Source organism: Stegostoma tigrinum, chromosome 2 (assembly GCF_030684315.1).
Source record: "Stegostoma tigrinum isolate sSteTig4 chromosome 2, sSteTig4.hap1, whole genome shotgun sequence".
In the NCBI taxonomy this organism is placed as follows: Eukaryota; Metazoa; Chordata; class Chondrichthyes; order Orectolobiformes; family Stegostomatidae; genus Stegostoma; species Stegostoma tigrinum.
Window position 1 is genome coordinate 162,491,948 of NC_081355.1, and position 15,361 is coordinate 162,507,308.

Sequence of the window (15,361 nt, forward strand, 5' to 3'; positions counted from 1 at the left end):
CCCCCTTCACCCTGCACACTCCCCCACACCAACCCCCTTCACCCTGCACACTCCCCCACACCAACCCCCTTCACCCCGCACACTCCCCCACACCAACCCCCTTCACCCTGCACACTCCCTCACACCAACCCCCTTCACCCTTCATCCTCCTCACACCAACCCCCTTCACCCCGCACACTCCCTCACACCAACCCCCTTCACCCTGCACACTCCCTCACACCAACCCCCTTCACCCCGCACACTCCCTCACACCAACCCCCTTCACCCCGCACACTCCCCCACACCAACCCCCTTCACCCTGCACACTCCCTCACACCAACCCCCTTCACCCTTCATCCTCCTCACACCAACCCCCTTCACCCCGCACACTCCCCCACACCAACCCCCTTCACCCCGCACACTCCCTCACACCAACCCCCTTCACCCCGCACACTCCCCCACACCAACCCCCTTCACACCGCACACTCCCTCACACCAACCCCCTTCACCCCGCACACTCCCTCACACCAACCCCCTTCACCCCGCACACTCCCTCACACCAACCCCCTTCACCCCGCACACTCCCCCACACCAACCCCCTTCACCCCGCACACTCCCCCACACCAACCCCCTTCACCCTGCACACTCCCTCACACCAACCCCCTTCACCCTTCACACTCCCTCACACCAACCCCCTTCACCCTGCACACTCCCTCACACCAACCCCCTTCACCCTTCACACTCCCTCACACCAACCCCCTTCACCCCGCACACTCCCCCACACCAACCCCCTTCACCCCGCACACTCCCTCACACCAACCCCCTTCACCCCGCACACTCCCCCACACCAACCCCCTTCACCCCGCACACTCCCCCACACCAACCCCCTTCACCCCGCACACTCCCCCACACCAACCCCCTTCACCCCGCACACTCCCCCACACCAACCCCCTTCACCCTGCACACTCCCCCACACCAACCCCCATCACCCCGCACACTCCCTCACACCAACCCCCTTCACCCCGCACACTCCCTCACACCAACCCCCTTCACCCCGCACACTCCCCCACACCAACCCCCTTCACCCCGCACACTCCCCCACACCAACCCCCTTCACCCCGCACACTCCCCCACACCAACCCCCTTCACCCCGCACACTCCCCCACACCAACCCCCTTCACCCTGCACACTCCCCCACACCAACCCCCATCACCCCGCACACTCCCTCACACCAACCCCCTTCACCCCGCACACTCCCTCACACCAACCCCCTTCACCCTGCACACTCCCTCACACCAACCCCCTTCACCCTGCACACTCCCTCACACCAACCCCCTTCACCCCGCACACTCCCCCACACCAACCCCCTTCACCCTGCACACTCCCTCACACCAACCCCCTTCACCCCGCACACTCCCTCACACCAACCCCCTTCACCCTGCACACTCCCCCACACCAACCCCCTTCACCCTGCACACTCCCCCACACCAACCCCCTTCACCCCGCACACTCCCCCACACCAACCCCCTTCACCCTGCACACTCCCTCACACCAACCCCCTTCACCCTGCACACTCCCTCACACCAACCCCCTTCACCCTGCACACTCCCTCACACCAACCCCCTTCACCCCGCACACTCCCCCACACCAACCCCCTTCACCCTGCACACTCCCTCACACCAACCCCCTTCACCCCGCACACTCCCTCACACCAACCCCCTTCACCCCGCACACTCCCCCACACCAACCCCCTTCACCCTGCACACTCCCTCACACCAACCCCCTTCACCCCGCACACTCCCCCACACCAACCCCCTTCACCCTGCACACTCCCCCACACCAACCCCCTTCACCCTGCACACTCCCCCACACCAACCCCCTTCACCCCGCACACTCCCCCACACCAACCCCCTTCACCCTGCACACTCCCTCACACCAACCCCCTTCACCCTTCATCCTCCTCACACCAACCCCCTTCACCCCGCACACTCCCTCACACCAACCCCCTTCACCCCGCACACTCCCCCACACCAACCCCCTTCACCCTGCACACTCCCCCACACCAACCCCCTTCACCCTGCACACTCCCCCACACCAACCCCCTTCACCCCGCACACTCCCCCACACCAACCCCCTTCACCCTGCACACTCCCTCACACCAACCCCCTTCACCCTTCATCCTCCTCACACCAACCCCCTTCACCCCGCACACTCCCTCACACCAACCCCCTTCACCCTGCACACTCCCTCACACCAACCCCCTTCACCCCGCACACTCCCTCACACCAACCCCCTTCACCCCGCACACTCCCCCACACCAACCCCCTTCACCCTGCACACTCCCTCACACCAACCCCCTTCACCCTTCATCCTCCTCACACCAACCCCCTTCACCCCGCACACTCCCCCACACCAACCCCCTTCACCCCGCACACTCCCTCACACCAACCCCCTTCACCCCGCACACTCCCCCACACCAACCCCCTTCACACCGCACACTCCCTCACACCAACCCCCTTCACCCCGCACACTCCCTCACACCAACCCCCTTCACCCCGCACACTCCCTCACACCAACCCCCTTCACCCCGCACACTCCCCCACACCAACCCCCTTCACCCCGCACACTCCCCCACACCAACCCCCTTCACCCTGCACACTCCCTCACACCAACCCCCTTCACCCTTCACACTCCCTCACACCAACCCCCTTCACCCTGCACACTCCCTCACACCAACCCCCTTCACCCTTCACACTCCCTCACACCAACCCCCTTCACCCCGCACACTCCCCCACACCAACCCCCTTCACCCCGCACACTCCCTCACACCAACCCCCTTCACCCCGCACACTCCCCCACACCAACCCCCTTCACCCCGCACACTCCCCCACACCAACCCCCTTCACCCCGCACACTCCCCCACACCAACCCCCTTCACCCCGCACACTCCCCCACACCAACCCCCTTCACCCTGCACACTCCCCCACACCAACCCCCATCACCCCGCACACTCCCTCACACCAACCCCCTTCACCCCGCACACTCCCTCACACCAACCCCCTTCACCCCGCACACTCCCCCACACCAACCCCCTTCACCCCGCACACTCCCCCACACCAACCCCCTTCACCCCGCACACTCCCCCACACCAACCCCCTTCACCCCGCACACTCCCCCACACCAACCCCCTTCACCCTGCACACTCCCCCACACCAACCCCCATCACCCCGCACACTCCCTCACACCAACCCCCTTCACCCCGCACACTCCCTCACACCAACCCCCTTCACCCTGCACACTCCCTCACACCAACCCCCTTCACCCTGCACACTCCCTCACACCAACCCCCTTCACCCCGCACACTCCCCCACACCAACCCCCTTCACCCTGCACACTCCCTCACACCAACCCCCTTCACCCCGCACACTCCCTCACACCAACCCCCTTCACCCTGCACACTCCCCCACACCAACCCCCTTCACCCTGCACACTCCCTCACACCAACCCCCTTCACCCCGCACACTCCCCCACACCAACCCCCTTCACCCTGCACACTCCCCCACACCAACCCCCTTCACCCTGCACACTCCCCCACACCAACCCCCTTCACCCCGCACACTCCCCCACACCAACCCCCTTCACCCTGCACACTCCCTCACACCAACCCCCTTCACCCTTCATCCTCCTCACACCAACCCCCTTCACCCCGCACACTCCCTCACACCAACCCCCTTCACCCTTCATCCTCCTCACACCAACCCCCTTCACCCCGCACACTCCCTCACACCAACCCCCTTCACCCTGCACACTCCCTCACACCAACCCCCTTCACCCCGCACACTCCCTCACACCAACCCCCTTCACCCCGCACACTCCCCCACACCAACCCCCTTCACCCTGCACACTCCCTCACACCAACCCCCTTCACCCTTCATCCTCCTCACACCAACCCCCTTCACCCCGCACACTCCCCCACACCAACCCCCTTCACCCCGCACACTCCCTCACACCAACCCCCTTCACCCCGCACACTCCCCCACACCAACCCCCTTCACCCCGCACACTCCCTCACACCAACCCCCTTCACCCCGCACACTCCCTCACACCAACCCCCTTCACCCCGCACACTCCCTCACACCAACCCCCTTCACCCCGCACACTCCCCCACACCAACCCCCTTCACCCCGCACACTCCCCCACACCAACCCCCTTCACCCTGCACACTCCCTCACACCAACCCCCTTCACCCTTCACACTCCCTCACACCAACCCCCTTCACCCTGCACACTCCCTCACACCAACCCCCTTCACCCTTCACACTCCCTCACACCAACCCCCTTCACCCCGCACACTCCCCCACACCAACCCCCTTCACCCCGCACACTCCCTCACACCAACCCCCTTCACCCCGCACACTCCCCCACACCAACCCCCTTCACCCCGCACACTCCCCCACACCAACCCCCTTCACCCCGCACACTCCCTCACACCCACCCCCTTCACCCCGCACACTCCCTCACACCAACCCCCTTCACCCCGCACACTCCCTCACACCAACCCCCTTCACCCCGCACACTCCCCCACACCAACCCCCTTCACCCCGCACACTCCCCCACACCAACCCCCTTCACCCCGCACACTCCCCCACACCAACCCCCTTCACCCTGCACACTCCCCCACACCAACCCCCTTCACCCTTCACACTCCCTCACACCAACCCCCTTCACCCTGCACACTCCCTCACACCAACCCCCTTCACCCCGCACACTCCCTCACACCAACCCCCTTCACCCCGCACACTCCCCCACACCAACCCCCTTCACCCCGCACACTCCCTCACACCAACCCCCTTCACCCTTCACACTCCCTCACACCAACCCCCTTCACCCCGCACACTCCCCCACACCAACCCCCTTCACCCCGCACACTCCCTCACACCAACCCCCTTCACCCTTCACACTCCCTCACACCAACCCCCTTCACCCCTCACACTCCCCCACACCAACCCCCTTCACCCTGCACACTCCCTCACACCAACCCCCTTCACCCCGCACACTCCCTCACACCAACCCCCTTCACCCTGCACACTCCCTCACACCAACCCCCTTCACCCCGCACACTCCCTCACACCAACCCCCTTCACCCCGCACACTCCCCCACACCAACCCCCTTCACCCTGCACACTCCCCCACACCAACCCCCTTCACCCTGCACACTCCCCCACACCAACCCCCTTCACCCTGCACACTCCCCCACACCAACCCCCTTCACCCCGCACACTCCCTCACACCAACCCCCTTCACCCCGCACACTCCCCCACACCAACCCCCTTCACCCTGCACACTCCCCCACACCAACCCCCTTCACCCCGCACACTCCCTCACACCAACCCCCTTCACCCTGCACACTCCCTCACACCAACCCCCTTCACCCCGCACACTCCCTCACACCAACCCCCTTCACCCTGCACACTCCCTCACACCAACCCCCTTCACCCCGCACACTCCCTCACACCAACCCCCTTCACCCTGCACACTCCCTCACACCAACCCCCTTCACCCTGCACACTCCCTCACACCAACCCCCTTCACCCGGCACACTCCCTCACACCAACCCCCTTCACCCCGCACACTCCCCCACACCAACCCCCTTCACCCCGCACACTCCCCCACACCAACCCCCTTCACCCCGCACACTCCCTCACACCAACCCCCTTCACCCCGCACACTCCCTCACACCAACCCCCTTCACCCCGCACACTCCCCCACACCAACCCCCTTCACCCCGCACACTCCCCCACACCAACCCCCTTCACCCGGCACACTCCCCCACACCAACCCCCATCACCCCGCACACTCCCTCACACCAACCCCCTTCACCCCGCACACTCCCTCACACCAACCCCCTTCACCCCGCACACTCCCTCACACCAACCCCCTTCACCCTGCACACTCCCTCACACCAACCCCCTTCACCCCGCACACTCCCCCACACCAACCCCCTTCACCCTGCACACTCCCTCACACCAACCCCCTTCACCCCGCACACTCCCTCACACCAACCCCCTTCACCCTGCACACTCCCCCACACCAACCCCCTTCACCCTGCACACTCCCTCACACCAACCCCCTTCACCCCGCACACTCCCCCACACCAACCCCCTTCACCCCGCACACTCCCTCACACCAACCCCCTTCACCCTGCACACTCCCTCACACCAACCCCCTTCACCCTGCACACTCCCTCACACCAACCCCCTTCACCCCGCACACTCCCTCACACCAACCCCCTTCACCCTGCACACTCCCCCACACCAACCCCCTTCACCCTGCACACTCCCTCACACCAACCCCCTTCACCCCGCACACTCCCCCACACCAACCCCCTTCACCCCGCACACTCCCTCACACCAACCCCCTTCACCCTGCACACTCCCTCACACCAACCCCCTTCACCCCGCACACTCCCTCACACCAACCCCCTTCACCCTGCACACTCCCTCACACCAACCCCCTTCACCCCGCACACTCCCTCACACCAACCCCCTTCACCCCGCACACTCCCTCACACCAACCCCCTTCACCCTGCACACTCCCTCACACCAACCCCCTTCACCCCGCACACTCCCTCACACCAACCCCCTTCACCCTGCACACTCCCTCACACCAACCCCCTTCACCCTGCACACTCCCTCACACCAACCCCCTTCACCCCGCACACTCCCTCACACCAACCCCCATCACCCCGCACACTCCCTCACACCAACCCCCTTCACCCCGCACACTCCCCCACACCAACCCCCTTCACCCTGCACACTCCCCCACACCAACCCCCTTCACCCCGCACACTCCCTCACACCAACCCCCTTCACCCTGCACACTCCCTCACACCAACCCCCTTCACCCCGCACACTCCCTCACACCAACCCCCTTCACCCTGCACACTCCCTCACACCAACCCCCTTCACCCCGCACACTCCCTCACACCAACCCCCTTCACCCTGCACACTCCCTCACACCAACCCCCTTCACCCTGCACACTCCCTCACACCAACCCCCTTCACCCGGCACACTCCCTCACACCAACCCCCTTCACCCCGCACACTCCCCCACACCAACCCCCTTCACCCCGCACACTCCCCCACACCAACCCCCTTCACCCCGCACACTCCCTCACACCAACCCCCTTCACCCCGCACACTCCCTCACACCAACCCCCTTCACCCCGCACACTCCCCCACACCAACCCCCTTCACCCCGCACACTCCCCCACACCAACCCCCTTCACCCTGCACACTCCCCCACACCAACCCCCATCACCCCGCACACTCCCTCACACCAACCCCCTTCACCCCGCACACTCCCTCACACCAACCCCCTTCACCCCGCACACTCCCTCACACCAACCCCCTTCACCCTGCACACTCCCTCACACCAACCCCCTTCACCCCGCACACTCCCCCACACCAACCCCCTTCACCCTGCACACTCCCTCACACCAACCCCCTTCACCCCGCACACTCCCTCACACCAACCCCCTTCACCCTGCACACTCCCCCACACCAACCCCCTTCACCCTGCACACTCCCTCACACCAACCCCCTTCACCCCGCACACTCCCCCACACCAACCCCCTTCACCCCGCACACTCCCTCACACCAACCCCCTTCACCCTGCACACTCCCTCACACCAACCCCCTTCACCCCGCACACTCCCTCACACCAACCCCCTTCACCCTGCACACTCCCTCACACCAACCCCCTTCACCCCGCACACTCCCTCACACCAACCCCCTTCACCCCGCACACTCCCTCACACCAACCCCCTTCACCCTGCACACTCCCTCACACCAACCCCCTTCACCCCGCACACTCCCTCACACCAACCCCCTTCACCCTGCACACTCCCTCACACCAACCCCCTTCACCCTGCACACTCCCCCACACCAACCCCCTTCACCCCGCACACTCCCCCACACCAACCCCCATCACCACGCACACTCCCTCACACCAACCCCCTTCACCCCGCACACTCCCCCACACCAACCCCCATCACCACGCACACTCCCTCTCACCTTTCCCGCTCCCCAACACCGTAACCCCACATCATTCCCATCCCCTACCCACACTCTCCCGCTCCCCTCACTCTTCACACCTTCTTCTCCCTTCCTCACACCCTTCACTTCCCCTATCCTCCACAACCTCCACCCTGCCCCTCCCCTTCACATCCTCCCCTACACCATCATCTTCCTCCCACACCCTTCACCTCCACACCGTCCCCTTCCCTCACACCCACCCCTTCCCCACACCCTCCCACGCAGCATCCTTCACCCCCGCACACACTCCCCCACTCCATCCTCCTCCTCCCACACCCTTCCCCCCACCACCCCCCTATTACCGCACCCTTCACCTCCATGACACTATCACCTTGCCCCACACCAACCCCCACACCACCCCCACATACCATCCTCCTCCGCCCAGACCTTACCCCACACCACCACCCTCCCCTCCACACTACCACTCCCCAACACCATCCCCTCCTCATGCAAACTCTCCCCTACTCCTTCCCTCTCCTCCCCTACTCCTTCCCCTCCTCCCACAGTCTCCCCCACCCCCACAACATCTCCCTCCCTTCCCTGGCCTTGGACACTAATTGCCTTGGTTTTGTGGTTACAGGAGGAGAAAGAACAGCTTTGTGATTACAAGTCACACCTGAATGGCCTCAGTAAGAGAGCGAAGACCATCATACAGCTCAAACCTCGCATCCCAACTCACCCTCTGAAAGCCAATCTCCTGGTGCAGGCCGTGTGTGATTACAAACAGATGGAGGTAACACAGACCTGGGTCAGAAGAGGGAAGGACAGAGAGTCACAGAGAGTGAGAGAAAGAGAGAGAGAGAGAGAGATGGACAAATAGAGAGAGAGTCAGAGAAAGAGAGAGGGACAGACAGATAGAGTCAGAGAGAGAGAGTCAGAAAGAAAGAGAGTCAGAGAGAGACAGACAGAAAGATAGAGCGAGGGAGAGAGAGACAGACACACAGACAGAGTGTGAGTCAGAGAGAGAGAGTCAGAGAGACAGACAGATAGAGAGAGAGTCAGAGAGAGACAGTCAGAGTGTGTGTGTGAGAGAGAGAGAGACAGGCAGACAGAAAGAGTGTGAGTCAGAGAGAGAGACAAACAGACAGATAGAGAGAGAGTCAGAGAGAAAGAGAGTCAGAGAGAGAGACAGGCAGACAGAAAGAGTGTGAGCCAGAGAGAGAGACAAACAGACAGATAGAGAGAGAGTCAGAGAGAAAGAGAGTCAGAGAGAGACAGACAGACAGATAGAGAGAGTGAGAGTCAGAGAGAGAGGGAGAGAAAGAGAGACAGAGAAAGTGTGACTCAGAGAGAGAGAGAGAGACAGACAGACAGTCAGAGAGAGTCAGAGATAATGGGAACTGCAGATGCTGGAGATTCCAAGATAATAAAATGTGAGGCTGGATGAACACAGCAGGCCAAGCAGCATCTCAGGAGCACAAAAGCTGACGTTTCGGGCCTAGACCCTTCATCAGAGAGGGGGATGGGGGGAGGGAACTGGAATAAATAGGGAGAGAGGGGGAGGCGGACCGAAGATGGAGAGTAAAGAAGATAGGTGGAGAGAGTGTAGGTGGGGAGGTAGGGAGGGGATAGGTCAGTCCAGGGAAGACGGACAGGTCAAGGAGGTGGGATGAGGTTAGTAGGTAGCGGGGGGTGCGGCTTGGGGTGGGAGGAAGGGATGGGTGAGAGGAAGAACCAGTTAGGGAGGCAGAGACAGGTTGGACTGGTTTTGGGATGCAGTGGGTGGGGGGAAGAGCTGGGCTGGTTGTGTGGTGCAGTGGGGGGAGGGGACGAACTGGGCTGGTTTAGGGATGCAGTAGGGGTAGGGGAGATTTTGAAACTGGTGAAGTCCACATTGATACCATATGGCTGCAGGGTTCCCAGGCGGAATATGAGTTGCTGTTCCTGCAACCTTCGGGTGGCATCATTGTGGCAGTGCAGGAGGCCCATGATGGACATGTCATCAAGAGAATGGGAGGGGGAGTGGAAATGGTTTGCGACTGGGAGGTGCAGTTGCTTGTTGCGAACTGAGCGGAGGTGTTCTGCAAAGCGGTCCCCAAGCCTCCGCTTGGTTTCCCCAATGTAGAGGAAGCCGCACCGGGTACAGTGGATGCAGTATACCACATTGGCAGATGTGCAGGTGAACCTCTGCTTGATGTGGAATGTCATCTTGGGGCCTGGGATGGGGGTGAGGGAGGAGGTGTGGGAACAAGTGTAGCATTTCCTGCGGTTGCAGGGGAAGGTGCCGGGTGTGGTGGGGTTGGAGGGCAGTGTGGAGCGAACAAGGGAGTCACGGAGAGAGTGGTCTCTCCGGAAAGCAGACAGGGGAGGGGATGGAAAAATGTCTTGGGTGGTGGGGTCGGATTGTGGATTGTGTCAGAGAGAGTCAGACAGTCAGAGTCTCAGAGTTGTACAGAGAAATAGCCCCTTCACTCCATTGGGCCCATGCTAGTCAAAAACAATCCTCTAACTATTTGAATCCCACTTTCCAGCTCTTAGCCCATAGGAACAGGCCCTTCGGCCGATTATGTTGAACATGACGCCTGCCCTTGGTCCATATTCCTCCATTCCTTGCATTATCATGTGCTTATCTAAAACTCTCTTAAATGCCCCTACTGTATCTGCCTCCAACACCAGCCCTGACAGTGCGTTCCAGGCTCCTGCCACTCTCTGGCAAACAACTTGCACCTCACATCTCCTTTGAATTTGCCCCCTCTCCCCTAAAATGCATGCCCCTTAGTTTTAGACATTTCAACTCTGGGCAAGAAGATTCTAAGCATTTCATAACTTTCTAGTCACCAGTCAGTTCTGGGTTCCAGAGATGCACACACTGGCTGTAGTCTCACTAACATTTTACACAGTTCCTCCCTATTCTTAAACTCTATGTCTCAACTAATAAAGGCAAGTATCCCATATGCCTTCATAACCCCTTTATCCACCTAACCCTGACACCTTCAGGTCCTGCAGGACATAGAAAATAGAACATAGAACAGTAGAGCACAAACAGGCCCTTCAGCTCGCTGTGTCTGTGCTGACCATGATGCTGTTCTAAACTAATCCCATCTGCCTGCACATGGCCTGTATCTCTCTATTCCCTGCTTGTTCATGTCTAAAACCAATCTTCCACATCTCTTTTAAGTCTTCTCTGTCTCACTTTATACCTATGCCCCTAATATTTGACATTCCTAGCCAGGGAGAGACTGTGACGACGCACCCAATCTAAGCCTCTCATAATTTTACATATTTTGATCAGGTCATCCCTCAGCGTCTGATGGTCTAGTGAAAACAATCCAAGTTTGTCCAATCTAATACACTCCAATCTTGACAATATCCTGATTTTTGCACTCTCCCCAAAGCTTCCAAATCCTTCCTGTAGTGTGGGGACCAGAAATGCACATAGTATGAACATCAAGGTCCCTCAGGGCTTCCCAGGGTCCTGCTGTTCATCATGTGTTCCCTTGCCTTATTTGTCCTGCCCACGTACATCATCACCTCACATTTATCCGGATTGAATCCCAATTGCTACCGACCAGCCCATCTGACCAGTCCATCCATACGCTCATGTATCTAACACTGCCCTCCTCACTATTTACCTCCCCATCCATTTATCTATCACCAATGAACTTATTAATCAACCCCACTACATTCAGTCTAAATCAAAGAGCAAAGAAACCTACAGCACAGGAACAGGCCCTTCGGCCCTCCAAGCCTGCGCTGATCAAGATCCTCTGTCTAACCTGTCATCTATTTTCTAACGGTCTGTGTCCATTTGCTCCCTGCCCATCCATGTACCTGTCCAAATATATCTTAAAAGACGCTGACGTGTCTGCGTCTACCACCTCCGCTGGCAACGCGTTAGAGGCACCCACCACCCTCTGTGTAAAGAACTTTCCACGCATATCTCCCTTAAACTTTCCTCCTCACACTTTGAACTCATGAGCCCTAGTAATTGAGTCCCCCACTCTGGGAAAAAGCTTCTTGCTATCCACCCTGTCTATAGCCCTCATGATTTTGTAGACCTCAATCAGGTCCCCCCTCAATCTCCATCTTTCTAATGAAAATAATCCCAATCTACTCAACCTCTCATCATAGCTAGCACCCTCCATACCAGGCAACATCCTGGTGAACCGCCTCTGCGCCCTCTCCAAAGCATCCACATCCTTTTGGTAATGTGGCGACCAGAACTGTACACAGTACTCCAAATGTGGCCGAACCAAAGTCCTATACAACTGCAACATGACCTGCCAACTCTTGTACTCAATACCCCGCCCAATGAAGGAAAGCATGCCGTATGTCTTCTTGACCACCCTATTGACCTGCGTTGTCACCTTCAGGGAACAATGGACCTGAACACCCAGATCTCTCTGTACATCAATTTTCCCTCGGACTTTTCCATTTACTGTATAGTTCACTCTTGAATTTGATCTACCAAAATGTTTCACCTCGTTTACACAAACCCAGCACTTGCCCCAGTGACTAGACACAGACTCCCAGTCTCAGAAACACCCTTCAACCATCACCTCCTGCTTCCTGCTGCTCAGCCAATTGTAAAACCAATTTGCTAAATTTCCTTACCTCCCACAGGCTCTTACCTTTGAGTCTCCCATGTGGGTCCTGATCAGAAGCCTTGCTGAAATCCAAGCAGAAAACATCAAAAACGTTGCCTTCATCTCGACACTTGGTCACCTCTTCAAAAAAATTCAGTCAAGTCAGTCAGACGCAACCTTCCCTTAACAAAACCATGCTGACTGTTTTAGGTTAACCCCTGCCTCTCTCAGTGCATATTAATTCAGCCCCTCCCTCACAATTGATTCCAGTGGCTTTCTCACCACCACGGTGAGACTGACCAGCCTGTAGTTCCCTGGCTTATCCCCTGTTTCTTTCCTGAATAATGGAGCCACATTGACTGTCCTCCAGTCCTCTTGCACCTCTCCCATGGCCAGAGAGGAATTGAACATTTTTGCAAGTGAAAGGTACAGAAAGTGAGACAAATGGAAAGGGAGAGATAGAGAGGGATCCACAGTGAGAGATAAATTTTTAGTGACAGCTAGAGATGTTTTGAGAGGGAGAAATGGAGAGAGAGCGACGGACTGAGAAAGGTATAGAGAGCGATGATGAGACTTCAGAGGAAGAGTGACAGATAGATGGAGAGATGAGAGAGCGTGAGGAAGGTGGATAGAGAGAGTTGTTGAGAGAGAGAGAAGGAAATGTTGTGAGTGGGGTAGCTGCCCATTGATCCTGATGCTACTATTTTGTTGAGTGTTTTTTATTCTCTCAGATTACAGTGAATAAAGGAGATGAGTACATTCTGCTAAATAACAGCCAACCCAAAAAATGGAAAGTGGTGAGTGCGTCTGGCAATGAAGCACTTGTACCATCTGTCTGCTTCACAGTGCCACCCTCCAACAAGGAAGCTCTGGATGCCATCAGCAGGTAACTATTACCCATTGCCTGTTAACCAGCATAACTAGCGCAAGCCAGGTGACAGTCCCAATCCCCAGCCAGGAGTACCTGTTTAGGTTCTGAGAGACCCTGCCCCTGCTCTTTGGAGAGTCAGAATTAACTGTCTGCATTGGATAGCGTTCCAGCCAATCAAAGGTCCATCAGTTCTCTGGGGAGAGTGACCATAGCTGGAGTCACATGGCACTGCCGAGGGGCACAGACCAATGCCATCGTGGGCGGGGAGCCAGGTCAGAGGTGAGGGGCTGCCCAGGGGGAGTGACCCGTGTTACACAGTGAGCCCAACTCCCCCCACCACCAACTCTCATGGCCCAATCAGAACAACCACCACACTCTCAATGGCATGCACACACGCAGGTTCACACTCATTCTTGGACTCACTTGCCTTGTCCATGTGTCAGCAGGAGGTGGATTGTACAAAATAAAGTGAATTTTCTGACTTTGATGGGAAGGGAAACAAATCAGCGTTATTCTGCAATGGAGAGAGCTTGCTGGATGAGGAGGTGCAGAGGGATCTGAGCGTCCCATCCATAAATCACAGAAAGTTAGTTTGTGGATACAGTAAGTGATGAGAAAGCAACTGGACAGTTGTTGTTTATTGTGAGGGAACAGAATAGGAAGGTCAGGGTGTGTTCCTGCAGCTGGGCAGAGTGAGGACACGTCCAAAAAACTGTGGACAGCCTTAGTCTCCATGTTTAAGGAGTGATATAACTATACTTGACGCAGTTTAGAGAGGTTTTGCGTGACTAATCCCTGGGTGAGGATGTTATATTCTGAAGGAAGAGTTTTGACCTGAGGGAACGTTCTGGATATTGCGTAGAATAACACTGAGCCTGTCTCTCTTGGTGTTCCTCAGGCTTGAGAGCAGTCACCAGACCATCGTCAACATGTGGCATCAGCTTCACACTGACATGCAGAGCCTACTACCCTGGCTATATCTCCACCGTGACATGCAGCATGTTCGCTCCTGGACCCTGCTCACGGTGAGTTAACCCCTACCCCTTGACGAGGGAGCAACCCTTCAAACCATGACCCTCAGCCTGTGACCCGCACTCTGCAAGCCTCGCCACTTGACCCTTGGCCCATGACCTTTGACCGCCACCCTTCTGCATTCCACACTCTCTCAATCCATCACCCCCACACCCCTCAATGCTTCACCCCCACACCCCTCTATTCTACACCCCCACACCCCTCTATCCCTCAACCCCACACCCATCTGTCCCTCACCCCTCTACCCCTCAACCCGACACCCATCTATCCCTCACCCCTACGCCCCTCTATCCCTCACCCCCATGCCCCTCTATCCCTCAACCCCACGCCCCTCTATCCCTCAACCCCACGCCCCTCTATCCCTCAACCCCACACCCCTCTATCCCTCACCCTTACACCCCTCTACCCCTCACCCCAAACCCATCCATCCCTCACCCCCACAACCATCTATCCCTCACCCCCACAACCATCTATCCCTCAACCCCACACCCATCTATCCCTCAACCCCACACCCATTTATCCCTCACCCCTACACCCATCCATCCCTCACCCCTACACCCATCTAACCCTCACCCCTACACCCATCTATCCCTCAAACCCACACCCCTTAATCACTCACTCGCACACCCCTCCATCTCTCACTCCCACACCCCTCTATCCCTCAACCCCAACCCCTCTATCCCTCACCCCCACACCCATCTATCCCTCAACTCCACACCCCTCAATCTCTCACTCCTACACCCCTCAGTCCCCCAGACACACACCCCTCAGTCCCCTGGACCCACACCCCTCAGTCCCCCACCCCAACACCCCTCAATCCCCCACCCCAACACCCCTCAATCTCCCACCCCCACATCC

General features: G+C 58.6%; 1 protein-coding gene across 19 annotated transcripts in view; it reads left to right on the plus strand.

Moving 5' to 3' along the window:
- LOC125463118 (plectin-like) overlaps positions 1–15,361 on the plus strand; it is a 392,251-nt gene that overhangs the window by 315,013 nt on the left and 61,877 nt on the right. For all 19 annotated transcript variants that reach the window (XM_059640946.1, XM_059640955.1, XM_059640962.1 and 16 more), the window contains 3 exons: positions 8,655–8,807; positions 13,332–13,486; positions 14,370–14,496. In XM_059640946.1, coding sequence (XP_059496929.1) covers positions 8,655–8,807; positions 13,332–13,486; positions 14,370–14,496 — 435 coding nt within the window. The remainder of the gene's footprint in view (positions 1–8,654; positions 8,808–13,331; positions 13,487–14,369; positions 14,497–15,361) is intronic.